We start from the raw sequence: 26185 nt of genomic DNA on the forward strand, positions 1-26185 counted from the left end.
ACTAGAGAGCCCACGGGCCACAACTACGAAGCCCATGTGTTCTGGAGCCCATGTGCTGTGAATGGAGAGAAGCTCACATGCCCCAAAAACAGAGCCCGCATGTCACAACAAAGATCCCACCTTCTTCAACTAAGACCCAATGCACCCAAATAAATAAAATAAATAAATTTTTTAAAAATGCAGAACGAGGGGCTCCCCAAGTGGTGCAGTTGTTAAGAAACAGCCTACGAATGCAGAGGACATGGGTTTGAGCCCTGGTCTGAGAAGATCCCACATGCCACAGAACAAACTAAGCCCAAGTGCCACAACTACTGAGCCTGCACTCTAGAGCCCACAAGCCACAACTATTGAGCCCATGTGCCACAACTACTGAAGCCTGTGCTCCACAACAAGAGAAGCCACTGCAATGAGAAGCCTGCACACCGCAAAGAGTAGCCCCCCCTCCATAGCTAGAGAATGCCCGCATGCAGCAACGAAGACCCAATCCAGCAAATTAATTAATTAATTAATTTAAAAATGCAAAAAGAGCAGAGCTTGAATCCAGGAGAAAACTTAACCCTCAAACTCCAGGGTTGGCAAGGAAGCAGGGAGCTCAATGCATTCTGTGGGTACCAGCACCTGTTTGCTCACCAGCCTTAGAGTTATTGGGGGTTTTCTCTGAGGCACACTTCTCAGACACCAAGTAATATTGACCTAAAACAATAAAACAGCAAGTTATTTTACCAATAAATTGGGTTTATTCTGGAATAGCAAAGAATTACAATTTGGAACATGCAATCTATGGAGAACCACAGGCAAGTCTGGAGAACATAGCAGAGAAACATTCTTTCATAGAGGAGAAGAGGGAGTTGGGAAGGGCTGTTATAAACAAAGAATCCATTGGAGGAAACTGGGAGTTTGAAGTGTAATGGCTTTTCATTAGCTGAGTTGTGACAGTCTCTTATTGGCTGGGCTGTTGCCAGGCAAGGAGAAATCCTTCCTTCCTCCTGCTGGGTAGCAAAGTAGTCATCTTCTTCCTGTTTGAGATACAAAGGTACCATCACTTTCTGTTGCAGAATTGACATTGAGCGGAAAAGTATGAGAGCTCATCTTTCTGGCCTCCCATCCCATTTTAAATGAGGTTGTGTTTATTAATTTTCCCAACTGCTTTATCAATAAGCTCAGCAGGCATATATTCTCTCATCATGAATGTTTCCTGAATTGGGGCTGCCCTGCTGGCTGGGTTTCTTGCTGCTTTCCTTGGTCTTAGGGGTCCAACAGTACAGGGTACTTCAGTCTCTTTCACTGTCAATCACCACAACATCTTCCCCTTGACTCTGCTCACTTTCCCAGGGGTCCCACCTCTTGGTGGCTTTGTCACAAGTGTCTTGACCTTAATCTGAGGCAGTTTGAACCCTCCAAGCTTTGTAAAACAGCACACGCAGTTCTCCAATTTAACATTCTGCTCTCCCACCTTGTCCATTAGCTGCAAAGTTAGGAAAGTAGTGAGCAACCTTATGTCCTTCTCTAACCTCAGCTCTTCCTCCAACTTCTCACTCAAGCTTCAGCCTCTAGTTGGGCATCAGTGGCCAGCCCCCTGTGGCAGCCACTCATCTTCCTACTTTGCTGAAGCACACTCTGCACAGTTCCTCAAACAGCACACCAGGCCAGCTGGTGTTTGGGGAACATCCGTGTACTCACGCAGAGGTCCATAAGCATCTAACGTATGGGCCACTCTTCCCCATAAAGAGGTCGATGGCCAACCTGGAATTTCCCCCACAGATGCCTCTTCCCCAAGGCCTTCAGTCTCCTGGCTGGCTTGCCAATTGTTCATTCCCAACGTCCAGAATTCCTCAAGCGAAATCTGAAACTAACCCCTGTAGACAGAGGATGGTAGGTTTAATAAGCAAGGATACTTAAGAGGCTTGTCTTAGGCAGCTGCAAGACAGAGTAGATCTCTGCACCCACCAACCAGAATCTTATGAGTTTATACAGAGGCCTTAATGGGGTACACTCAGATATATCATCCAGGTGGTCTCAGAGATGCATTACTTTCTCCAGGTCATGTCTTTTTTTTTTTTTTTTTTTTGAGAGGTTGTGCAAAACTATTGTATTTACAAAATGGCACAAAAGTGAATTCAACAGTCGATGCACATGCACACTTCATTCACATCTTCAACAACAAAAGAGATTCTAACACTACAGAACTGAATAAGAATACTACCTTTAACAGCAGTGGTTAAGCACTAGAGTCACATAAGTTACACCAGAGTGGGCAAATATTGCCCAAGTAAAATTCTACTGTTAAAGCTGAAACAGATTTAAGGCCATTCAAGTTCAAGCACAGGATACAAATCTTTTGAAGCCCCATCTATTTGTGTTTGAAATATGTGAACTTTCTTCTAACTTGTGGTCTTAAACTTCCATTTTTACAAAATCCAAAAGGAAAATACAGAAGAAATCAATACAACAGAGGTTATATTAAATAAGAGTAACATACAAAGCTATAATTAAGATGAATTAAAGAAAGCCAAAACATTAAAACTGTAAAACTTGCTTGTTACTTGTTGGAACCAGCCCTACACTAGGAGTTAGGTAATATATACAATTATTTTCAAGTAGATTACTTTACATTGCTCTAACATGTTCTTTTCATCAGTGCACTGTTAAACTAATCAAAACTCTACACATGTATATTCCCTTACAATAGCAGCACACACTACCCACTACCTGCAAAGCCACCACTCTCAAATGACTTAGTGAGTGAAAGGAAATAAAAAGTGGAGAAGTAAGATGTTAATGAGAAATAATGGAAATTAGAAGATTCATGCAGTTCAGCTCTTTTAATCAGCCAGCCAGCTTGCTAGCAACAAGAGGTGGTTTCCGTTGAGGGAGGTTCTGTGGAGTGGGAATGTGGTCACCAGTGACCTCTGTCTTATCCGGGGCTGCAGTAGGATGTTGCTTGTTCTTCATTTTTGCTTTAGCCATGTTGTAATCCCCAGAATCAAAATATTTTTGCCCTTTCTGTAATCGTTTCCTTAAAACATCTGAACCTCTAGGCTTTTGTCCCAGATGAGGATACCTTGCTTTTAATTTGGCTTCTTCAGATTTCTCTGGGCTAGTCACTTTGTCTTGCATTTCCTTCTGCTCCTCCACGGAGGCTGCCTCGGGCACTTCCGCGGACATCCTGCTCCCTCTTACCCCACTTCTTCCCAGGTCATGTCTTGAAGTGAGGAAAATGGGAGGAATATACACTCCAAGGATAAAGGAAGGAACATGGAGCCTCCAATTGCCCTGGTCCAGCTCTCAGGTCAGCCAGTGGTCACATCCTTTCAGTGATCTCTTGCAACAAGGAACATGGTTTGAGTACCCACACTCAGCCCTGGGACTGAGAAAGGGGCACTGATTGAACTGTGGACCCAGGGAACTGTCCAGTGTGGGTGGAGGACACTCTGGAGCAGGTGTGTCTTACAGGAGAGGGAGGAGTTGCTGGAATGGGGACCAGGGAAGGAGCTGGAAGGAAAACAAGAATGATTGTGACATGCTCAGAGAGACAAGAATCCACTTAGCGGCAGGCAATAGATTAAATTCTGAATTCCTCTTTAGGGAAAGCAAGAGCCAGGGAGATATGCATCCCCTGAGACCCAGTAACTCCATTTCTGGGAACTCAATCTAAGGCAAGAATTCAACTGAATCTAGAGCTTACCAAACAATGACAAGGATGAACTCTCACAGGGTAGTGAGAAGCATCAGGTATTGAGATAAACACTTTTGATATATTGATTTAGGAGCTGATATCACACCCATTCCATAAGAAAGCACAACCTCAGCAAGATGAATTAGTTGGTCCAGAGCCAAGATGGAATTTGAGGTCAAGTCTGATTCCTAAGCTACACCTAAGACCCTCCAGGGCGGTGCTTCTCACCCTCAACACTGTTGAGACCCAGCATTCTCTGTAGCGGTGGTGCCATCATCCTATGTATTGTATAGGATGTCAAGCATCAGCCCTGGCTTCCATTCGCTAGATGCCAGGGCATTTCCTCCGCCAGCTGTGACAATCAAAACTGTCTCCAGCCATTGCCAAATGTCCCCTGGGAGCAGAATCGTCCCTGTGCCAGCACCTTCCTGCAAGCATGACGATGTCCTCAGTCTCTCACAAGTGGCCATTCATAACTGAAAATACCTCAATGTCCCAAAGCAAGGTGTTCTGTCAGTGCAATGAAATACATGCGTAGTTTCATGAACAGAAATAAAGCTGTTAAGTGAAGGAAGAAGGATTATGGACGAACTTTTTGTCCTTTACGAAATGTGTTTCTTTAATGTCTTACATTATCTTCTTTTTTAAAATTAATTAATTAATTAATTAATTATTGGCTGTGTTGGGTCTTCGTTGCTGTGTGCGGGCTTTCTCTAGTTGCAGTGAGCGGGGGCTACTCTTCGTTGCGGTGCGCGGGCTTCTCATTGCAGTGGTTTCTCTTGTTGCAGAGTACAGGCTCTTGGCTCATGGACTTCAGTAGTTGTGGCACGTGGGCTCCATAGTTGTGGTTCACGGGCTCTAGAGTGCTGTCTCAGTTGTTGTGGCGCACAGGATTTTTGCTTAGCGGCATGTGGGATCTTCCCAGACCAGGGATCGAACCCGTGTCCCCTGCATTGGCAGGCGGATTCTTACTACTGTACCGCCAGGGAAGCCCACATTATCTTCTTTTTTTTTTTTTTAATAAATTTATTTATTTATTTTATTGGCTGTGTTGGGTCTTTTTTGCTGTGCGTGGGCTTTCTTTTAGTTGCAGTGAGTGGGGGCTACTCCTCGTTGTGGTGCGCGGACTCCTCATTGCCGTGGCTTCTCTTGTTGCAGAGCATGGGCTCTAGGTGCGTGGGCTTCAGTAGTTGCAGCACATGGGCTCAATAGTTGTGGCACACGGGCTTAGTTGCTCTGCGGCATGTGGGATCTTCCTGGAGCAGGGATTGAACTCGTGTCCCCTGCATTGGCAGGCAGACTCTTAACCACTGCGCCACCTAGGAAGCCCCCACATTATCTTCTTAATATTAACCACAAAAAGAAAAATCTCCTATGGGAATTCCCTAGTGGTCCAGTGGTTAGGACGCCGCGCTTTCACTGCTGAGGGCCTGGTTTCAATCCATGGTCTGGGAACTAATATCCCACAAGCAGTGAGGCACACCAAAAATAGAAAAAAGAAAGAAAAGAACAAAACAAAACAAAAGAAAAGGAGGAAGAAAGAAAAAAAGAAAGACCTCCATGTGTGTGCTCCCTGCTCCTAAAATAGTGTCTCTGCCCTGCCTGCCCCCGAGTTTGATGGTGACCTTTGCTTAATTGAGCCCCTTATAAGCACATGGTTTCTACCTGCCTGCAAGGAATGTTCCAGAATGTTTTTGTGGAACTAAGTTTTGTCAAAAAAAAACAAAGAGCCAAAGCTGGAACCATCTGAGTGACAAAATAAATAATGTCAAGTGTAAAATAAATATTCACGAGTCCAAATGGATGTAAATAAATGATTGAATAAATAAATAAATGAGGGAGAAGAGACAAATCTCCCAGGCAGAAGAATCCCAAACCATTTACACAAACGTTCCTCAAAGAGGTGGAGTGTGACTCCCCATCCATTATGTGCAGGCTGTAAATAGTGACTTCCCTCCAAAGGGCACAGAGCAGAAAGGGTCACCTCAGCCAGATGATCAAGGTCAACGTCACAGTGATAAATCACACTGACGGCACGTGCCCTGGACACATGTGTGATGAGAAAGACACTTCCCCTCTTTGGTCCTCTTCTCCAAAGCCCAGTCCAACCCAGTCAAATCCCAACTGAGGGCCCTCCTACAGAACACCTGACTCCAAACTGTCAAGGTCATCAAAGCCAAGAAAGCCTTGAGAAACTGTCTCAGCCCAGAGGAGCCTAAAGAGACGTGATGACTAAATGTCACAGGAGGGACTTCCCTGGTGGCGCAATGGTTAAGAATCCACCTGCCAATGCAGGGGACCCAGGTTCGAGTCCCAGTCCGGGAAGATTCCACATGCCACGGAGCAACTGAGCCCACACGCCACAACTACTGAAGCCCACATGCCTAGAGCCCATGCTCCACAACAAGAAAAGCCACAGTACTGAGAAGCCTGCACACTGCAACAAAGAGTAGCCCCCACTTGCTGCAACTAGAGAAAACCCATAAGCAGCAACAAAGACCCAATGCAGCCAATACATAAATTAATTAATTTTTAAAATATATTAAAAAATAAAATAAGAATCACGTGAGGATCCTAGGGCAGAAAAAGCACATCAGGGGAAAACTGAGGAGATCTGAATGATGCATGGACATCAGTTAGTAATAACATTATCAATCAGTATCAGTTCACTAATTGTAACAAAGGTACCCTACAGATGTAAGATGGTCAAAGTAGGGGAAATGGGGTGTGGGGTCTATGGAATGCTTTTGTATGTCTTTGCTATATTTCTGCAAACCAAAATAAAATGATTCTTTAAAAAAGAGCAAAGCTAGTGCTCGCTTCGGCAGCACATATACTAAAATTGGAATGATACAGAGAAGATTAGCATGGCCCCTGCGCAAGGATGACACGCAAATTCGTGAAGCGTTCCATATTTTCAAAAAAAAAAAAAAAAAAGAGCAAAGCTAAAATCAGCAGAACGGTGGCATAACTATTTCCATTGGGAATTTTAGAGGGAAAACCCACAGACTTTCTGTTTGTGGGACTGGGACTAGAGTGGGATGAATAAGGCACTTGCTTTGGTTGCAAAATGTAGGGGGGCACCCAAAAGTTCTATTATGATCGTACCCATTTTACAGCCATGGAAACTGAGGCTAAGAGGAAATCACTTGCCCAGGGTTCCACAGGGAGGCAGGGCTGCTTACACACAATCTTGGCCTCTACCTGAAATCATGGTCCCGAGCTGACCCTAAAGTTTGAAGGCCAGCACAGTGGGTCTCCAATAGGCCAGCTTTGCCAAGGGTTGTGTCTTTGCACCTGGAGTCCTGGCCTGGAAGGGAGGTCCCTCCTCATGGGACACATGAGCTCCCCCTGGGCCTCCCCAGCGAGATCATCCCTGATTCCTTGTCATTTGGCTGCCAAGTGGCTTTTTTTTTTTAATTTATTTTTGGCTGCATTGGGTCTTCGTTGCTGCGCACAGGCTTTCCCTAGTTGTGGCGAGTGGGGTCTACTCTTTGTTGCGGTGAGCAGGCTTCTCAGGACCGTGGCTTCTCTTGTTGTGGAGCATGGGCTCTAGGTGCACGGGCTTCAGTAGTTGCGGCATAAGGGCTCAGTAGTTGTGGTGCACAGGCTTAGTTGCTCCGTGGCATGTGGGATCTTCCCGGACCAGGGCTCAAACCCGGGTGCTCTGCATTGGCAGGCAGATTCTTTACCTCTGCACCACCAGGGAAGCCCTGCCAAGTGGCTTTAATGTGGGGCTTCTAAGCAGAGGCATGCCCCTGCCCTTGGCCCCACAGGCCATCTGACCCAGCTGACCACAGACACTGCAAATGGCTGACCCAACAGAATCTGGGTTGTGGTCAAACTGTCGCTGAAGAAGCCATAGGAAAAGCACACAGCTGCCTTCCGGAGGTCACAGCCAGCAACCGGAAGCCTATAATTAGGTCCATTCCCAGCAGGAAGTTCTGGCTCCCTTGGCCTCATGGAGGGGAGATCAGTGTGGCCTGAGTTTCCTTGAACCTCACTCCAGGGTCCAACCCCCTTTGGAGGCATCTCCCCAGCCGACACCCCAGGCCCTTTGGGTTCAGTGTCCCAAAAGGACATGATCATCTTTCCTCAAAATGCGCTGCTCACTCCGTAGCCATTGTTTCTGCATTACCCACCTCTTCTGTCCTGAGCCACACGCCCCACTGCACAGCCATTGAGCTCCTGGTGGATGCTGAAGTACTTTACTCGAAACTCCTCATTGGCCCCTCCTGATGAGGCTGCTCCTGTTATGGCCCCACATTACAGATGAAGAAACTGAGGTTCTGTTAGCACAAGTCCGTGTGCTCGACACACAGTGAGGCCAAACAAACCAAAACGTCAGAGTTTGGAGCAGAGGAAAGTTTATTGCAGGGCCATGCAAGGGTGGCTTATGGCCCCCCAAAAATTTCTGAACTCCCCAAAGGGTTTCAGCAAAGCATTTTTAAAGGCCAGGTTGGGGGGCGGGGCAGGGGTCACAGAGTATGTGATCCGCTCATGCACAATTCTGTGATTGGCTGATGATGAGGTAACAGGGTGGTGTCACAGAGGTTAACATGATCAATCCTTAGACCCCAATGGGTCTGGGGGCTACAGGCTCATGGTCATCAAGTAGTTAACATCTTCCATTTGGTGGAGGGGTTTCCACATCTGTAAAAACAACTCAGAGGATTTCCCCGGTGGTGCAGTGGTTGAGAATCCGCCTGCCAATGCAGGGGACACGGGTTCGAGCCCTGGTCTGGGAAGACCCCACATGCAACTAAGCCCATGTGCCACAACTACAGAGCCCACATGCTGCAACTACTGAAGCCCGCGTGTCTAGAGCCCATGCTCCGCAACAACAGAAGCCACCACAACAACAGAAGCCACCGCACTGAGAAACCCACACACTACAACGGAGAGTAGCCCCTGCTTGCTGCAACTAGAGAAAGCCCATGCACAGCAATGAGGACCCAACGCAGCCAAAATAAATAAATAAATGAATAAAAATTAATTCATTAAAAATTAAAAAAAAAACAACTCAGGAATGTGCATTAGATGCTGTTATCTGGGTGCTTCAGAGAAGGCTAAAGCAGAAGATATGGGGGAAGAGCCTACCCTAGAAAGGCCCCATAGGGTCCTGCTCGGTTACAGTTCAGAGGATTTACATGAAGTTCTGGGTTGGTAGGAGCTGACTGTGGGAGTAGGAGCCGGGCTCCTGGCTGGATGGAGCTAGAGCAGTAGGCTGGACAACCTTATTTGTTGGCTGGGGCGGCCTCTGGTGGCCAATCCGAGGAACTGCAGTCTTAGTCTCGTGGGTCCATCCACATCTTCTCCCTGCTCCCCACAGGCTATGGTCCCCCCTCTGACACCCTCCATGGCTCCCTATGGTCCCCTCAGTGAGGGAGCAGGGATGATAAGTGAACCTCTGCCATGTCACCACAGAGACTCCTGAATTCAAAACCTAGCCTCGGGACTTCCCTGGTGGTCCAGTGACAAAGAATCTGTCCTGCAATGCAGGGGACGCGGGTTCAATCCCTGGTCGGAGAACTAAGATCCCACATGCGGCAGGGCAACTAAGGCCGTGTGCCATAACTACTCGCACGCCTCAACTAGAGACCCCGTGTGCTGCAAACTACAGAGCCCACGCGCTCTGAAGCTGGTGTGCCGCAGCTAGAGAGAAGCCCATGCGCCACAGCGAAGCGCCCACGCACCGCAACAAAAGAGCCCACATCCTGCAAGGAAGACCTGACACAGCCAAAAATAAAAATAAATTAATATTTTAAATACTTAAAAAAAAAAACAAAAACCTCTTTGGTCAGACCCAGACTCTGCCCCAGTCCATCACTAACCTGTCAGCCTCATTTTCCCCAGCTGGGGACTTGGGGAACAAAAATGCCCTCAGCCTCTTTAGGTCGTGGTACAGGTGAACACATGCTGGGTGGCATGCACTGGGCGCTCAGTAATTGCAATTGTCACCCTCAGACACTCAGGAGAAGGGCAGGGACTTGAGATGGGGTGTCGTGGCCACAGGATCTCACTGGATAGCATCCAACCCGGAAAGTCCCAAGGCCATATTTTGGCAGAAACAACCACCTTTTCTTTTCGGGGAAAACGAAAAAGGAAACCGAAACCGAATGCTTTGGACTCTTCCTCTGCCTGCAGATGCCCCCTTCAGAAGATCTGCCTGGAACTTGTCATTGGTCAGCGCAACTCCTAGGCTAATGAGGGGGCGGTCCCAGCCCACAGAAGGTTCCAGCGCCCTCCCCTAATTCCTGTGCAGACTCCCTATGGGCAGATCTGGATAGCATCTACCTGTTGTCACTACAGCCCTCTGCCCATGGTTGCCCAGTTGAGTGTGTGCTTGCGGGGTGGCTGCCAGCCGTGGCTGCAGTTCTTGCTGTTCCTGGTGGTGGTGGTGGGTCTGCTTGTGCCCTTGATCTTCTTTGCTGTCCGGGCCAACAGCAAGGGCTGCAGGGATGGCCTCCAAGCACAGTGGGAGTGTCAGAACCTCACCCAACATCTGCAGCACCAGCTAACCCAGACCCAGGAAATCTTAAACAAGTCGGAGGTCCGTGCCGCCGCCTGCAAACAGACTGTGGTAAGCCTTTGCACCCCCTAGACGGGGCCCGGTACTGGGGGGGCAGGGGGAGGGGCTCTTACAGGGTCTATGTGGAGTTGGAGATACACCTTGAAACGGCCCCCTGGATGTCCCCACCAGGGTTTGAGGATCTCTAAACTCTCTCCAGGGTGCTGGTGTGGTGTGGGGTAGGGCGTTAAAACTCCCAGAGCACCCAAATCGGGGGCCTCAGTATCCCTGGTAGGTTATACGGGAATCTTCAAACTCCAGGGCACTGGTGTGGGGGAGCTAGAAACTCCCCTCGGCCCCGTCTTAGGGGAGCAGAGATCCCCTCTAGGGGTTGGGATGGGGACCTTACCAGGTCCCAAAGAAGGAAAGGGCTCTTGATGCTTCCACTGCATCCTGAGAGACTTTGAAATTTTCATTTGTGTCCTGATATGGGGGTAACTTGAAACTCCCACTGGACATCTACCTTGGGCTCCGAAATCCCCTGTGTTCTGGTTTCGGGAGGACCTCTCAGTCTTCTTGGGCAATAGCCCAGGGGATCTGGAAACTTCTCCTAGAGTTTGGGCATGGGGAGCCTCTAAATTCTCTTGTGTGTGGGGGGGAGCCTCAAAAATCCCATTTCGAGGATCACACCCTTATCAGTGGCCCTGGGAGGGTGGGAGGTTGTAGCCATTCTTCAAGGTGGGAGATTGAGGTGCAGAGGAGGGTTGGAGGGGAAACTGAAGGGGGTTTGGACCTGAGCTCCTCTGATCCCAGGGCCTAGGGAGGGGTCCATGGCCCAGGGACCGAAGTCTAGTTTCTGACACCCTTCCCCCCACACCCGCGTCCCAGGTGTCCCTGAGGGATTCTCTGAAGATGGAACAGACACGTGTGACGGAGCTTCAAGGTGAGAAAAGCACAGGGCCAGAGTTCCACAGAGAGGGCTCAGAGGGGTTGGCCAGATATCGAAAAGCAGTAAGGAGGGAGGGTCCCAGGGTTGGGGTCGGGAGAGAGGGATGGGGGATTCCAGTTGGAATGGGGGAGTGGGGGAGCCTTCCAGGTTTCCCAGCAGGGGCTGGATGGGGGCGGGGCTAGAGGCGGGGTCACGTCCCGGGGTGGGCCCGAGTCCGCGTGGTCACTGTGTGGACGCACCCCCTGATTCTGTACCCACCCCCCACCCCCCTCCAGAAGAGCGCAGGATACTGGAGCAGAAGCTGCGGAACGCTTTGCAGGAGGTGGAGAAACTAAGGTCCGAAACGACCCCCCCGGCCACGCCCCTTTCACCCCACCCGCAAGACTCGCGACCCCCCAGGCTCAGAAAAACCACGTTGCTCGGCGGCAAAGTTTAGGTCCCAGCCTTGTCCCTTGTGTCACACAGCCATGGGATGGCTACTGCCCACTCTCCTCCCCCGTGACTTGGTGGGGGAGGAGTGGAGATTCTTAGGGGGGCAGCCTCGAGCTGCTGGAGCCCGCCCGGCAGCCGCCAGAGTTGTCCCAATTTTTACTCCAGAAGAGAGAGTGAGGCCTCAGCCGCGAACGACTCCTTTAGCTCCTGGAACATCCTGTTCGCTCTGATCTTGATCGTGATCGCGGTCTGCAGGGTGACCTGAGGTCCCAGAAAGCCGGTCGGTAAGGAAGGGGCAGCTCGGGGAAGAAGAAGAAAGCCGGGAAAAGGGATGGGAGTCGGGCGGGGATGGGTCACGGTCTGGGGAAGGTGGCCTGTCTCCGGGACAGAAGGCTGGGCATCGAGGAGAAGAATCTTGGAGAGGGAGGGAGAGCTCAGTGAGTTGCGGGGAAGGGGGTCCTAGAGCGGGGCGGGACTTGGGGGGCGGAGCCAGTGTTCTGTCTGCCTCTGAGTCCCTATTTTGATGTCTTTTAGGCCACAACCTGGACTGGTCCGGGTCCCTCTCTGCTTTCCGCTTTGAGGCTTCCTGATCTGGCCAGTTCTAAGGGGACCACATGGCAACACAGCTGTGGGGAGGAGAGGGGGGATGGGGTAGCCTAAGGGGTCCATGGGGCAGCTCTGGAGGGATGCCTTGGGCATAGAGAAGTAGCGGAGTTGGCCCAAGGCTGCCCTAGAGCTGGGGAGGCCATGAGGGTGGGGGGTGGGGGTGGGCACCTGCGTTTTGCTGACACGGTTTCTAGAAAGTCACTTTCTTCTGGGGTCTCTGGGCTCCAGAGAGTAAACACCCTTTTTGTGCGGAAAAACCTTATTCTCAAGTTTTTGGAATGTTATTGTGTCATCCCCAAGCATCTCGCGCAAGAGTGGATACCCACTGACATCCACACCCAGGCTTCCCTGCTCTAGAATATTCCCAGGAATCCCTGCAGGTGCCAGCAGTCACCACCCCATTGCCTCCCCAGCCCTGTTCTCTGCCGGGATCATCTTAAAGGGATCTACACCCTCATCAGCGCTGCCTGCCTGCAGTGTTCTACGCCCACCACCTCACTGGATCTTCTGATGACAGTGGTTCCATGAGAAACTGAGGAAACCATGGGACCACTTTGTCCTGGTTCCCAATGCCTTCCCTCAGAAAGTGCGGGGCTGGGATCAAACCTGGATCTATAGACACACACAGGCCAGGCCTGTCTCACAATGCCCCCTCCTCCTCCATTCCCCGAACTCTTATTCATCCTGGAGTACCTTATTCATCCTCCAGAGCACCTCTCTGCTTCTCAAAATTGAAGGCTACTGGGTTGCCTAGTGGTTAGGATTTCGGGCTTTCACTGCTGTGGCTGGGGTTCAATCCCTGGTCAGGGAACTGAGATCCCGCAAGCTAAGGGGTATGACCAAAACAAACAAAAAAAATTGGAAGGGGTTCAAATTGAAGGCTGAAGTCTGATAAACCCTTTAACCCACTTTCTTGGATCCTCCCATAGCCTATAAATCCTTCCTCCTCTGTTATCTTCCTTCCTCCGAGTTCTCCTGGAATCCCGACTATTGTCTGGGCAACTTCCTGTGTGTGGCACTAGGGGCAGGACCCTTTCATCTGCCAAGAAATCCCAGAATTCTGCACTGCCCTCAGGTCCCGTGGTCCCCAGCCCAGATGGTTGATGGACTCTCCCTCCATGGCTACTGCTGTCCTGCCAGGGGCACCCCAATCCCTGCTGCAGACTCCCCCTGAGCCCCCTGGCCCCGAACTTCTTCTTGCTTCACCCTCCCTGACCATTTCTCTGTATTTTGACTTGTGAAGTTCCTTCCTGCCTAACGGCCTCTGCCGGTCTCTACCAGCTGCTCGGAGCGCTTGCTCCCCGCTGTGAAGTTCTAGAACAGGTTTCTCGGCCTCCGGACTCTTGACATTTGGACCACTCTCTGCGGTGGAGGCTGCCCTGTGCACTGTAGGGTGTTGAGAAGCATCCCTGGCTTCCACCCACTAAATGCCAGTAGCACCTTAGCCCCAGGTTGTGACAACAAAAAACCACCCCTAGATGTTCCCAAGTTTCCCCTGGGGGGCAGAATCAATTCCAATGTGGGAACCTCGGCTCTAGAAGGCAGGGCTTGGGTCTCCGCCACTTCTGTGTCCCCAGCTCACGGGAGGGCTCAGTAGGTGCTCCCATGGAGTCCTTTTCAGTCATTTCACTCCCCAACAGCGGCCCCATCTGAGAGATGAGAAAACTGAGGTCCAGAGAAATGACTGGACTCATTCAGGTTTTCTTCGCTGCTCAGGCAATGGCACCCTCTGCTTCCAGCCGGTTCTCTTGGTTGCCAGGAAGCAAACCTTTCTCACATGACCTCAGTTCTGTCCCACCCCCACTCAACATCCTCCACCCCCACTCCCAGTCTGGGCTACTGGAAAGTCCCAAAACAGCACTGCCTTCCACCCCCACCACACCTGGGCTGTGTTTCGCTGGTGGAGGGGGCAGGTTTGCCCCAATATTATGGATTTGAGCTGCTCATTGTCTCCCCGCAACCTCCCACCCAATGGCCAGGGTCTCATCTTCCTAAAAATGCCCCTCTTCCCTGGCTGGCTTGGGGAGGTGGGATGGGGGGGGTCCAGCTCCAGCAGGAATCTGGCAGTGACCTATGGCTGCTGTGTGTCCCTGGCCTGAGACTTGGTCTCTCTGGGCTCTGGTTTCTTCATGTGGAATGGGGGACGGGGGGGGGGGAGGGGCGGGGGGCGGGCCCGGCAGATCAAGGACGGACACAGGTTCTAGTTTGTAGTGTTCACTCAGCTCACATTTACTGCACAACTACTATGTACCAGGCCCACGTGGTGGCAGTGGGGACAAGGCAGGTGCAGGCTTTGCTTTACAGAAGCTCACCCAGTCTGATGGAGGAGGCAGCCAGGAATCAAACACATGGAAAATGACAGCAGAACTGAGAGAGCTGGGGCCTGAGTTAGTGGGGGAAGGGGAGGGTTCTGGAAGAGGAGACACACTGGTGGACAGAGGAAAGCGATTAAGGAACAGTTAACCGGGCAAAGACGGAGGAGAGGGTTCTCAGGCCGCCCTGGGGTAGGAACACGCTGGCCTGAAGAGCGCTGAGGAGGGCTGGGAGCGCTAACTGCAGGAAATGACATCAAAGACCTGCTAGGGGCCTTGCAAGGGAAGGAGATAAGAGGAAGGGGAAGGGTAGAGGGGAAGATAGAGGGGGAGGAGAAAAAGGGGGGGAGGAGGATGGAAGAAGAGGAGGAGGAAGGGGAGACGGAAATGGAGGAGGGCCAAGAGGAGGTAAGGGGAAAGAGGACGGAGCGGGAGGAGGAGGATTTGACTCAGAGGGAAGTCTGGAGAACCGTGTAAACGCGCCTGGCTCTGCTTCACGTTGTAAGATCGCCCCCTGGTGGCCTAGTGAAGAATGGGGCGGGAGCTGCGACTGATGGACCCGGGCATCTACCCTCTGGCCCTCACAGCCAGTCCCAAAAAGTGTAGCAGCCTGAGCCAGGCCGACCTCCGTTGCTCAAGTAGCCTCCCATCTTCTAGGCTTGGTTTCTCCATGAACAGAATGCGGACAATATACCCCAAGCCCTGGCCAAGAGCCCCCTGTGCAAATGGGTGCTTTATGCAGATGTGCTCAGGTGATTCCTACAAAGCCCTCTTGGGGAGGGGCGGGGCAGGGGGAACCGTACCCACACTTCCCCGGTGGTGCAGTGGTTAAGAATCTGCCTGCCAACGGAGGGGAAACTGGTTCAATCCCTGGTCCTGGAAGATCCCACTTGCCACAGAACAGCTAAGCCCGGAGGGCCACAACTACTGAGACCACATATTGCAACTACTGAAGCCCACGCACCTAGAGCCCATGCTCCACAACAAGAGAAACCCGCGCACTAAAAGGAAAAGCAGCCCCCACTCGCCACACCTAGAGAAAGCCTATGCCCAGCAACAGACTCATCACAGCCAAAATAAATTAATTAATTAAATTTAATTAAAAAAAAAAAAACTCCCTCTGGGGCAGAAGCTAGTCATCTCCACTTCACAGAGGCGGAAACTGAGGCTCAGAGGACAGCACTTGGGATACAGAGGCAAGACTGGAACCCAGGATCCCCAGCCCTGTCCTGGGCTTGGGTAGCCTGGGCTGGCCCCTGGCGTGGGTCCAGCCCCTCCCAACAAACTCGAAGCCACCGCCAGGCGGGGCGGAACCGTGGGTGTCCCTGGCGCCCCAAGGTGCCAATTAAATGCTCGTGGCCGTCTGGGGCCAGAGCTGTGGACGGTGGCATGGCCGAGCCAGGGCCGGAGCCGGAGCCGGGGCGCGCCTGGCGAGTGTTCGCCCTGTGCGGGGCCGCCGTGTTCCTGGCAGCGGTGGCGGCCGGAGCAGCCCTGCTGGCCTGGAATCTGGCCGCCTCGGCCTCCCCGAGGCCTCGCTGCCCAGAGCCGGGGGCCAACACCACGGCGCCGCCTGGAGACCCGGCGCCCGAGGTCGAGGAACTTCGGCGCCGGCTGGCAGAGGCCACCCAGCGCGAGGAGGCCCTGACCAGGCAGCTGGACCAGGCCGAGGGTGTCCGTCGGAAGCTGGAGGAGGCCCTAAGGGCCTGTGAGGGCCGCCAGGTAGGTGGGAGGGGGGCGACTGGAGAATCCAGAATATGGGTGGGAGAGGGTGCACACACATCCCGGGGCTCCCCCCCTGTGCCTTGCTTTCCCCCATTCTTCAACAGAGGGAGGCATGTAAGAATAGCACACACCATTCCTCCCAGCCCCTAGGATGCCAGTTCATCCTTGAGTCTACCTTCTGACCGAGAAGGCTCCCCTGTCCTCTGCTATTTGCTAGATCACGGGTGGAAGCTAGGGAAGCCCCAGACCCCTGAGCCCACCTGCGGAGGCCCTGTGCTAACCCTCCCTCTAAGTACCCACCCAGGGCCCCCCCTCCCAGCCAGTGTCCAGCAGCCCTATTTCGAGAGAGGGACATTCATGTCACCTGTAATTAGGAGGCTAAAGTTGGCCTCTTCGGGGAGGTACTAGCCAGGTCCTCCCTTTTTCTCCTGCCGCCCCCTTCAAACTCTTCCTTAACCCTTCCCATCCCTGGGCCTCACAAAAAAAACATCCTCAAAGTCCCAACCATTCACATTTATGGAGTAACGACTGTGCACCGCTGTGTACCAGGCCCAGCAGAGGTTGGGCAGCGTATGAATTTTTGAAAATTCATGCCTTTTGAAAACTCATCCCTATACCTTTCCTGCCTGCCTAAGGGAAATGCCTGGGGCCACCAAGGCTAAGAGCAGCCCGCACTGGGTTCAAATTCCATCTCTGCCCCTCGAAGGAGGATTCTCTGAGGAAGCAAGGCCCGTTGCTTTGCAGAATGTCTCGTTGCTGAAATCTCAGCCTTTGTACACCTGTACCAAATGGAAATGCGGAGACCGAGTTTGGAGGAAAAAGGAAGAGTAGCTTTATTTCTTTGCCAGGCAAAGAGGGAACACAGCAGGCTAGCACCTCAAAAACTGTGCCCCCCTCTCTGGGGGAATAGGGAGGGGTCTTATAGTCAGGGCTCATAGTCTGGGGTAGGTAACAAGGGTCAAGGCAGTGGTGGAATTGCATTCTTCTTTCATCTGCAAAATTTCAAAATGGCCACAGTTGATGTCAGGCAGCTGGGTAACTGTGTCTGGTCATCTCTGAGATTATGGGCCCGTGACCTTCTCTCTGAAATGAAGAATGCTACAAGGGAGTGTGGGGAAAAATAATGCCAGGTGCAGGATATAATTCACACAGAGTCAGAGAGTGATTGAGGAATTACCTCTGTGAAGGACAAGTCTAGCTGCAGGTACTACAGACTAGCAGCAGTTAAAGTGAAACTAGGATTGCTTAACTTTCATAGGCCTGTTTTTGCTGTATCTATAGCCTTTCACTCGTTCCTTTGTTTTCCCTGCCTCTTAGTAGGAAAGAAAAAGCCCATTTTCCATTTCTGCTGTAAGTCTCATAGAGGTGCATATGTATACCCTAGAAACCCAATCATCAACCACCAAACTGGCTTGTGCTGGTCTGAAACCCCAGTCCTTGAATCTAGATGTAGCTAGGATTGGAATCGGAACCTGTTGGCAGAGCCAAACCTTTTCTACATCTAGTTGGCCTGGCGTAGGGGCCGGTTGACCTGGGCAGAGCCCTCCTTCCAGGCAGGCACCTGTCATCACTCAGTAAGTACCCCAGACCTCAGAGGCCACTTCTGTGTTTTACAACTACAGGACCCCAAAGGACATTCCAAATAAGGCTCAAGGAACACTGGTGTAGTCTCAGTCGCTCCTAGAAAGGGCGGGGACAATTCACTCATTCTCCCCACCACCACCCCGCCGCCCGGGTCTCCCCTTCACTTCCCCTCTACTCCGCAGAATCGGCTTCAGACCCAACTGATGACACTGAAGACTGAGATGGACGAGGCCAAGGCACAGGGGACCCAGATGGGGGCTGAGAACGGGGCGCTGACAGGTGTGTTTGGGTGCAATGTGGTGGGCAGGGCTAGAGGTGGGAGGAGCCTAGAAGGTTCCTAGCTACGCAAATGACACGTACAGGTGCAAACGTAAAGCAAGAAAAGTTATGCAAGAAATGCACGTAATAGGCAAAGGTCAGGCGAATGGTACAAAACAATGCAAATGCAACAAAATATGTGCACACGGCGTGTAGGGACTCCCAAAAGCAATGTAAACCTATGAAAAGCTATGCGTAAAGGTCATGCAAACAGCACGCAAACAATTCAAATGAAACAAGCCACGCAAAGAGTATGCAGACTATAAATTCGGAGGTGGCGTGCGAGGGGCAGGAGTCGGATCTCCAGCCTGACCCTGCCCCCTGCGCCCGCAGAAGCCCTGGCGCGCTGGGAGGCGGCGGCCGCGGAGTCTGCGCAGCGGCTGGACGAGGTGCAGCGGCGCGCGAGCGCGGCCAAGGCCGAGGGTGAAGCCTGCGCAGTCCGGGAGGTGGCGCTGCGCGAGCGCGTGTGAGTGAGGGGTGGGCGGGAGGGGGCGGGGGGCGTGCCCTGCCCATGGGGGCGGGGCCTTGTGGGGGGTCAAAGCGAAAGTCTGGAGTTAGAACAGCGGGTGGAGGCGGGCTCTTTGGGGACCCGAATCCCCATGTTAGCGCCGGCACTCCGGAGGCATGGGTCCCTGGGGTCGGGCGCATCCTGGGGGCTCCGGGGAGGGCGGGGAGTGGAAGTGGAGGATGCAAGAAAAATCGAGCATCGAGGGAGGGGCGGGGGGCCTGGAGGCGGTGCTTCTGAGGAAAAAGGGTGGGAGTCCCTGGAGGCGGTGCTTCTGTGGAAAAAGGGTGGGAGTGCTTCTGCGGAAAAAGGGGAGGGGTCCTGGAAATGGCCGAGGCTGGAGAAGGGATGAGGGATCCTGGAGCATGGGATCTCTGGGAAGGAGGGTTCCCAGGAAAGAAGGAAGAATGCTGGAGGGTCTCTGGGGACCGGGGGTCCAGGTGCTTGACGGGCCACTCCCCCCTTCCCGGCAGGAACGCCCTGGAAGCCCAGACGGGCCCCCAGCGCAGAGTGCCACACCCCCGGACCCGCTCCGGGTCCCGACCCCGGCCCAGCCCCCGCTCGCGCTCTCGCCCGGGAACCTCCGCGGGCTGCAGGCGACCAGCGCGGCGCGCACGAGGGTGAGTCAGCCCCCAGCTGGATGGGGGCCCGAGGCCAGGAGACAGACACGGGGGTCCCTGCAGGGACACTTAGAGAGGTGCCCACGCTGGATGAGATGCTCAGTCGGACACCCTTCAACGCTCAGCTTTTGACCCAGCAGCCGCCCTGAACAGAAACTGTGCAGAAAGGAGACTCGACCCTCTCTCCCTGACCATCTAGTGCTTATTTTACAGACGGGGAAACCGAGGTCCATTTTCACAAGGTGAGAAAGCGCAGAGCTGGGACTTGTTCCCTCTAAGGACAAGGACACTGTTGCCCTCATCCTACAGATGTGAGGCCTTAGGGTCCAGCCCTGACCTGGGAGCGGCCTGAAGGAGCTACTTCTCCTCTCTGGTCCTCAGTTTATCTTGTCTGTAAAATGAGTGATTGGAATGGCAAGAGCCAGTGTATCCTTGACATCAAAAGCTGACAAAAATGGCACAATAGGAAAACTACAGACCCCTCTCCCTATGAGGAGGGTACAAAACTCCCAAGTGGAATTTTAGCAGAGAATCAAGTAACACATTTTTAAGATACACTGCAACGAAGGGACTTACTTATGCCTGAGATGCAGAGATGGTAAGTCTGTTAATAAAATTCACCACACTAATAGATCAAATGAGAAAATTATGAAAAGTTCATCAAAACAGCAACAATTTCATATAAGTGAGATTATACAGTATTTGTTTTTCTCTGTCTGACATTTCAGTTAACATAATATCCTCTAGATCCATCCGTGTTGCTGCAAATGGCAAGATTTCTCTTTTAGGAGAATATTATGAGTAATATTTCATTGTGTGTGTGTATATTACATCTTTATCCATTCATCTATCCATGGACACTTAGGTTCTAATCTCCAAACCTTAATCAGATTGTGCAAACTGTTCTGATAATTTCCTTTGTAACAAAAGAATATCCTGGTTTACACATTGTATTAATCTGGAACATTCCTCAATCTGTCTTTGCCTTTCATAACATTGGCGTTTTTTAAAAAGCCCAAGCCATTTATTTTGTGGTGTCTGAGTATGGGTTTTGTGATGTTTCCTCATAATTAATTTCAGATTGGCATTTTGGGCAGGAATGCCTCAGAAACCATTCAACCTAATAATGTTATCTGCTGTTGGTATGACTATATATAGAAAACCCAAGAGAATTAACGGAAACTTTCCTGTATCTAAACAACTAGGTAGCAAATCTTTAAAAAAAAAAAAAAAAAAGATCCATTTCAGATAATTTTTTATAACCAGGAATAAACTACTTTCCTTTTGATGTAAGGATCTCGTCTAAATTAATTTTTCAAAACATAACGGTAGAAAATGGGCAACAAACATGGGCAGATGGTTCATAGAAACGTACAAAAAAGGTGTCCAATCTCGTTCCTAGAGAAGAAATTCAAACGGAAAAAAAAATGCTGTGATGCCGTTTTCTACCCTTTAGTTTGTCAAAGACAAAAACAAAAACAAAAGTTTGTGAATATGCTGTGTTGGCACAGCTGTGGGGAAACAAGCACTTCCACACAGTGCTGGTGGGACTGCTCATTGGTACAACCACTTGGGAGGGCAGTTTTCTAGACTCTCTCAAAATTAAAAGTGCACATATTGTTTGACCCATCATTTCCTTTTCAGGCAGTTTTTCTGCAACCATATTTTTTAATTAAAAAAAATTTTTTTAAATCTACAACCATATTTAAATGCATACAAAATGATGGACTAAACACAGTGGAGAATCCTGGGTGGGATCCTGGAACAGAAAAACACTTGGGAAATCAGATAAAGTCTAGAGTTTAGTTAATAGTAATGTACTGATTAATTTTCTTAGTTTTGACAAATGAACTATGGTATACAACATGTTAATGATGGAAGAAGCTGCATGAGGGCTATTCAGAGATTCTCTGTATTATCTCTGCAAATTTTCTATAAATCTAAACTTACTCCAAAGTAAAATTTACTTTTAAAAAGATGGGGGTGGGGGAGAGGAGAAATGAAGACATTATTATTGCGTTCTTGATAATTGCAAAAAATTGGAAACAACCTCAGTGTTCACCAATCGGGGACTATTTAAATGAGTGTCCGTCCATCCACACCATGGAATGCTATACAACTGGTTTGTGTTGGGTTTTTTGTTTGTTGTTGTTGTTGTTGTTGTTTTGGTCAAGCTGCCTGGTTTGCAGGTCTTAGTTCCTTGACCAGGGACTGAACCTGCGCCCTCAGCAGTGAAAGTATAGAGTCCTAAGCACTGGACCACCAGGGAATTCCCACTGTATAACTATTAAAAAGGCCAAAGCTGACCTTCTCTGAGACACATTAATGTAAAAAGCAGGAGAGCAAGAATTTGTGTACATCTTTTAAATTTCAAGACTGGGGGAAACTTTTATCCAAATATCTCTGAAGGAAACACTGGTCACAGCTGTGGAACTCTGGAAAAGGAATCAGGGATCTGGGGATGGAGGGTCGGGGGGAGGCAGGCATACCTTTCTGTAAAGTTTGCATGTTAAAAATCATGTGCATGTATTACCTTTAAAATAATTAAAATTTGTTTTGAAAAATTTCTGAAGAGGCCGATGTAAGAAGGGGAACAGCTGCCCTTGAAGCTCTGATCCTCCCTCAGCCAGTCCTGCTCATTATCCCCCCACCCACCTTGGAGGTGGCTTGGAGGTGCCTGATTGGGGCCTTTACTGGGAGAGGACCAGCTTGAGGTTGGGGGCGGGGCGGGGGAAGGGGGAATTGGAGGGGCGCCCCCCTAAAGAAGGAGGTGAGGCTGAGGGGAGGGATGAGAGTCTGCTTCGTTCCGCTGCCTGCCACTAGGGGTCGCCCCAGTGTGCAGACCTGGGTCTCCTGACTGCGGGCCCAGAGCTTGAGAGGCTGGGAAGATGAATCTGAGACACCCTCCCCCACCCGCGCGGCAACTCTGGCAAAAATCCAGAAGTGAGCAGGAAACAGCTTCTCCTTCTGGAGTCAGCTAGGGCTTGAGACTGGCCTCGCCTTGTCTGGGGCCCCAGGGACTTAAGACCCCCCACTGTGGGGTCCAGGGCTGATCCAGGCAGGGGCTGGGCTCAGGGCTATGAATGGGACATAAAATATGATCATTATTATTCACTTATTCTGCTGGCTGTACCTTGGCCATACCTGCCAGATCCCTGAAAATCAGCTCCGGGGAAGTGGGGAGCCATGGAAGGTGTGTGAGCAGAAAGGGAACCATCAGATCTGGTATCAGAGAGGGTTGGGAGAAAAGAGGGAGGGCAGAGGCTGGGGGTTGTGGATCTCTGGGGGAAGCCATAGGACAGGGAGTGGGTGAGAACTGGGGACAACTTGGAGAGTATAGGTCCCAATCCCGGGCCAGAACTGAGAGTCCCCCAACTGCCCAGCCTCCCAGACCCCACCAGTTTCCCACCCCACAGGGCCCGCCCCCAGCCTGCCCTTGCTCTGTTCTGCCTCCCTGTCTCCACCTGTCCAGGTACCGCTCACAGTCTCTCTCTGTCTCTGAGTCTTTATCTCTGCGTCTCCACCTTGTCCCCAGCACACTCTCCCAAGTCCCTGCCTGGCCTCCCCTATTCATGGTCACCCTGGACTCCCTCTGTGGCTGCAGAAGCAGGAGTAGGGGGGATGGAAAGGGGCAGTCTGGCACAAACTGGGTGGAGGACGCTGGGGACAGCAGCAGCCTGACCTTGTTGGCCCCCAGTCCCAGGTAAGAAAGCGAGTCACCTTTTATTCAGCAAGGAATACAGAGGCCCCGAGAGGACAGGTTCTTCCCCACCAAAGGGCTGTCTTTGTCTCCTCTGTCAACTCAAAAAGCCCCAAACTTAATTTCCTTTGCATTTAACCAAAACCCAAACACAATGGCATAAAAGTGGAGGGTTTTCTGAACTTTGCTAAAGTTTTTCTTCGCCAGAAATATCACTTCCTCCAGAACCTTCGTGAAGTTCTGTGAGAGTTTTTAAAAATCTCGTGTCTCCTTGAGAACTTCAGTGTCCGTCTTCAGAGTGACACGGAGTTGACTTCCTCATGACAGTTTTCCCGTCTCTGCCCAAACAATCCAGTGAAACCAAATGAATTGTTTTCAACTTAGAAAAAAAAAAAATTAAAACCAAAGTCGGGTTTTATGATGACTCTCCTAGGGAATTCAGAGAGATTCATGCACAAAATTTCCTGTGACTATGACAAATGGTTTTCAGGAAAAAACCAAATGCTCACATCATTTGATGCATTTGACCTCGTGTGAATTCAAGGACCAGTTGCTTACCTCCTCCCTCTGGAATTTTCTGGCCAGGAATGCAGGCAGAACGTGTTCAAGGACCCTGTTTTTAGAAATTTTAGATGCTGCTGGCAGGGGTGTCAATGGAAACAACCTCTCTGAAGGACAAATTGGTGACAGCTGTCAACGTGTAAAATGTTATTGCTTTAGGACCCAGCAATTTCACTTGTGGAGATTTGATATAAAGTCTTATTTTGTTCATTGAAACAAAAAATTTAGAAACAGTCTAAGTGCCCATTGATAATTATTATGCTAATGTATGTGCTGAAAACCTAAACAGCAGTAAAAAGGAATCAACAATCTCAAAGTCATAATGTTGAACAAAAAGAGGAAGTTTCATCATTACCTTTTCTACTTAAAAAAAAAAATCTAGCTTTTAAAACAAGTTATTGGAAAAAAACATTACAAATCAAAGTTGTGAGATCAAATTGCTGAAAGAACGTTATGTGTTATTTTTGAGCTTGATACAAAAGACATTATAGTGTATATTTAAAACGCTTGTTCTTACACTGTGACAATTGCTCAAAAGTGTAGCACATCAGCACTATCAGGTCTAGAGGGGCTTTTTTGTTTTCTGGGAGTTTGTGGTTGCCTTTCTTTTCCTTTGACAACAGATGTCATGTTCATACATTCATATAATGCAACATCTTCAATATATCATGAAACATAGCCAGGATCTTTGTTTTTTTCTTTTTAAACCCTAAGGATGAAGCTGGTTGGAATTCATAGTCAGATATATCACTTTCAACATGGAATAGGAATTAGAACAGGAAATTGATTTTATATTTATTATGAAAGCAAGAACTCTGCCACCGACTGACAGCCATCCCTGTTTTAGTTCTGTGATAATTGTTCACAGACATTACTCTGCAGTTGGCCCAGATTATTTATAATGTTGATTGGGAGTGTTGGTCCATTAAAAGGTATGTGTATGATGAATGTCTTTAATGAAACCAAGTAATATTGGAATATTCTACATTGGATCTTGGGTCGAGGATTAACTGTCAGCACTGGTAAGAACAAGTTACAATCGATTGTGCAATGATTTTTCTGAATAGCCAGGATCTTAAGTACACACCAAGACTGTCACACCTCCTGGCACTGGCCCAGGCACTGCCTCCATGCCTGAGCTCTCAACTGGACCCTTGTCACCCAGGCTCTACCCCTGTCATGTCCCCTTTCCCCTGGTGATCCCACAGGCCCAGGGCAACAGCATCTGGGGCAGTGTCCCTCCCCTGTGTCTCAGTTTCTCAGCCTAACATCAGAGGCTGCGCATGGTCCAGCCCCACCTTAAAAAACTACCACTGTTGATTAAGGCTGACTGTGTGCCAGGCACTGTGACGGGTGTTTCACCACTGGCTATGTTGCCTCCACTTTGGTTTTTTTTTTAAATCTTCTTCTATTTTTAATTTTTACAATATTTATTTATTATTTAGTTGCCTGGGGTCTTCGTTGTGGCAGGCAGGCTCCTTAGTTGCAGCACGTGGGCTCCTTAGTTACGACTCAGGGGCTCCTTAGTTACAACTCGGGGGCTCCTTAGTTGTGGCATGCATGTGAGATCTCATTCCCCAACCAGGGATCAAACCTGGGCGCCCTGCTTTGGGAACACAGAGTCTTAACCACTGCACCACCAGGGAAGTCCCTATTGCCTCCACTTTAGACAGGAAAAAACTGAGGCTCAAGGAGAAGTCACTTATCCCGGGTCACACAGTGGTAGGTGGCACAGCCAGAACTTAACTCCAGAGGCGTACATGGAAACCATGTATTCACTCTGCCTGCAAGGCCCCCCATTTATGAAGATGGGAGATGGACCTCCTCCCACCCCGCTCCAGGGGACTCTGGGTGGGCCTGTCCAACCTAGAGAAATAGCTGGTTGGGCACCACTTGCAGCCCCCAACCCTCCTCCCTCCCAGTAGTGGCTGGGAAGGGTCCGGAATCAGGAATCAATGGGTAGCTGCAAAGGCCAAAGGTCAGACAGGGGTTTCCTGCCCACCCCTGGGAACTTCCTCCTTCCCGACCCAGCTTCCGCCTCCTTGATGAACACCACCCTGGAGGACCCCTCCCCGCTCAACTACCCCCCACTCCACTACCCTGGGTAATAGGGGGATGGGTCCCCATGCCCCTGCCTTCCCCCTGCTGTACCCCCCCCCCCCGCCACAGGCAGTGGACAGCAACTGTGTTATTCTCCCCTACCCATGGTCCAGCCTCCTTTCCATCTCCTTGCCCCATTCCCCTCGGCCTCTGTCCCTCCCTCCTGTCCACCTTGACCCCATGGGGCTAGAGGCTGTCCCACTCTGTCTCCCCAAGAATGAGGACCCCTCACCGCCAGACCTGGGGCTCTTGGTGGGGACCTCTGGCATCACCCAGCGTAGGAGGTTTCCCCGGAGCTCCTGGTTCTGGGCGGACATGCAGGGGGGCACACCCAGAATCCTTCTTTTCTCCTTGGTCCCGAAATCCCTTCCTTGCTCACCTGGGGGTGCCCCACAGTGATGCTAGACCCCCACTCTCTGGCGCTTCCCGCTCACCATGTCACGGAGCCCCAAGATGAGGTTTCCAGCAGAAAATAGTAGAAATAAGAGCAACGGCAAATCTTTTCTTCCAGCCCTCTCCCCGGCCCTGGGACCTGGTACCGCGCGCACCTCATCTCACAGGGGCCGACACTGAGACCCAGGCAGGAGAA

At 50.7% G+C, this 26185-nt stretch overlaps 3 protein-coding genes and 1 non-coding gene across 4 annotated transcripts; 3 read left to right on the plus strand and 1 right to left on the minus strand.

Moving 5' to 3' along the window:
• Window positions 1–2826: 2826 nt before the first annotated feature.
• Window positions 2827–3165, minus strand: LOC130837060 (cAMP-regulated phosphoprotein 19-like). The gene has a single exon (XM_057709832.1). It carries the CDS (start codon window positions 3163–3165, stop codon window positions 2827–2829), a length of 339 nt encoding a protein of 112 aa, XP_057565815.1.
• Window positions 3166–6488: 3323 nt separating this feature from the next.
• LOC130837584 (U6 spliceosomal RNA) lies at window positions 6489–6595 on the plus strand. Its single transcript, XR_009049358.1, has one exon. It is a non-coding gene; the product is annotated as a U6 spliceosomal RNA (small nuclear RNA).
• Window positions 6596–9926: 3331 nt separating this feature from the next.
• BST2 (bone marrow stromal cell antigen 2) lies at window positions 9927–12420 on the plus strand. Its single transcript, XM_057709531.1, has 5 exons — window positions 9927–10259; window positions 11076–11130; window positions 11412–11472; window positions 11734–11852; window positions 12103–12420. The coding sequence occupies exons 1-4, from the start codon at window positions 9999–10001 to the stop codon at window positions 11831–11833; spliced, it is 477 nt and encodes a 158-aa protein (XP_057565514.1). The 5' UTR covers window positions 9927–9998; the 3' UTR covers window positions 11834–11852; window positions 12103–12420.
• A 3455-nt stretch (window positions 12421–15875) lies between these two features.
• CCDC194 (coiled-coil domain containing 194) lies at window positions 15876–19239 on the plus strand. The gene is made up of 4 exons (XM_057709530.1): window positions 15876–16205; window positions 17975–18071; window positions 18444–18576; window positions 19089–19239. Exons 1-4 carry the CDS (start codon window positions 15876–15878, stop codon window positions 19237–19239), a joined length of 711 nt encoding a protein of 236 aa, XP_057565513.1.
• Window positions 19240–26185: the final 6946 nt, after the last annotated feature.

Source organism: Hippopotamus amphibius, chromosome 15, assembly GCF_030028045.1.
Source record: "Hippopotamus amphibius kiboko isolate mHipAmp2 chromosome 15, mHipAmp2.hap2, whole genome shotgun sequence".
Lineage (NCBI taxonomy): Eukaryota > Metazoa > Chordata > Mammalia > Artiodactyla > Hippopotamidae > Hippopotamus > Hippopotamus amphibius.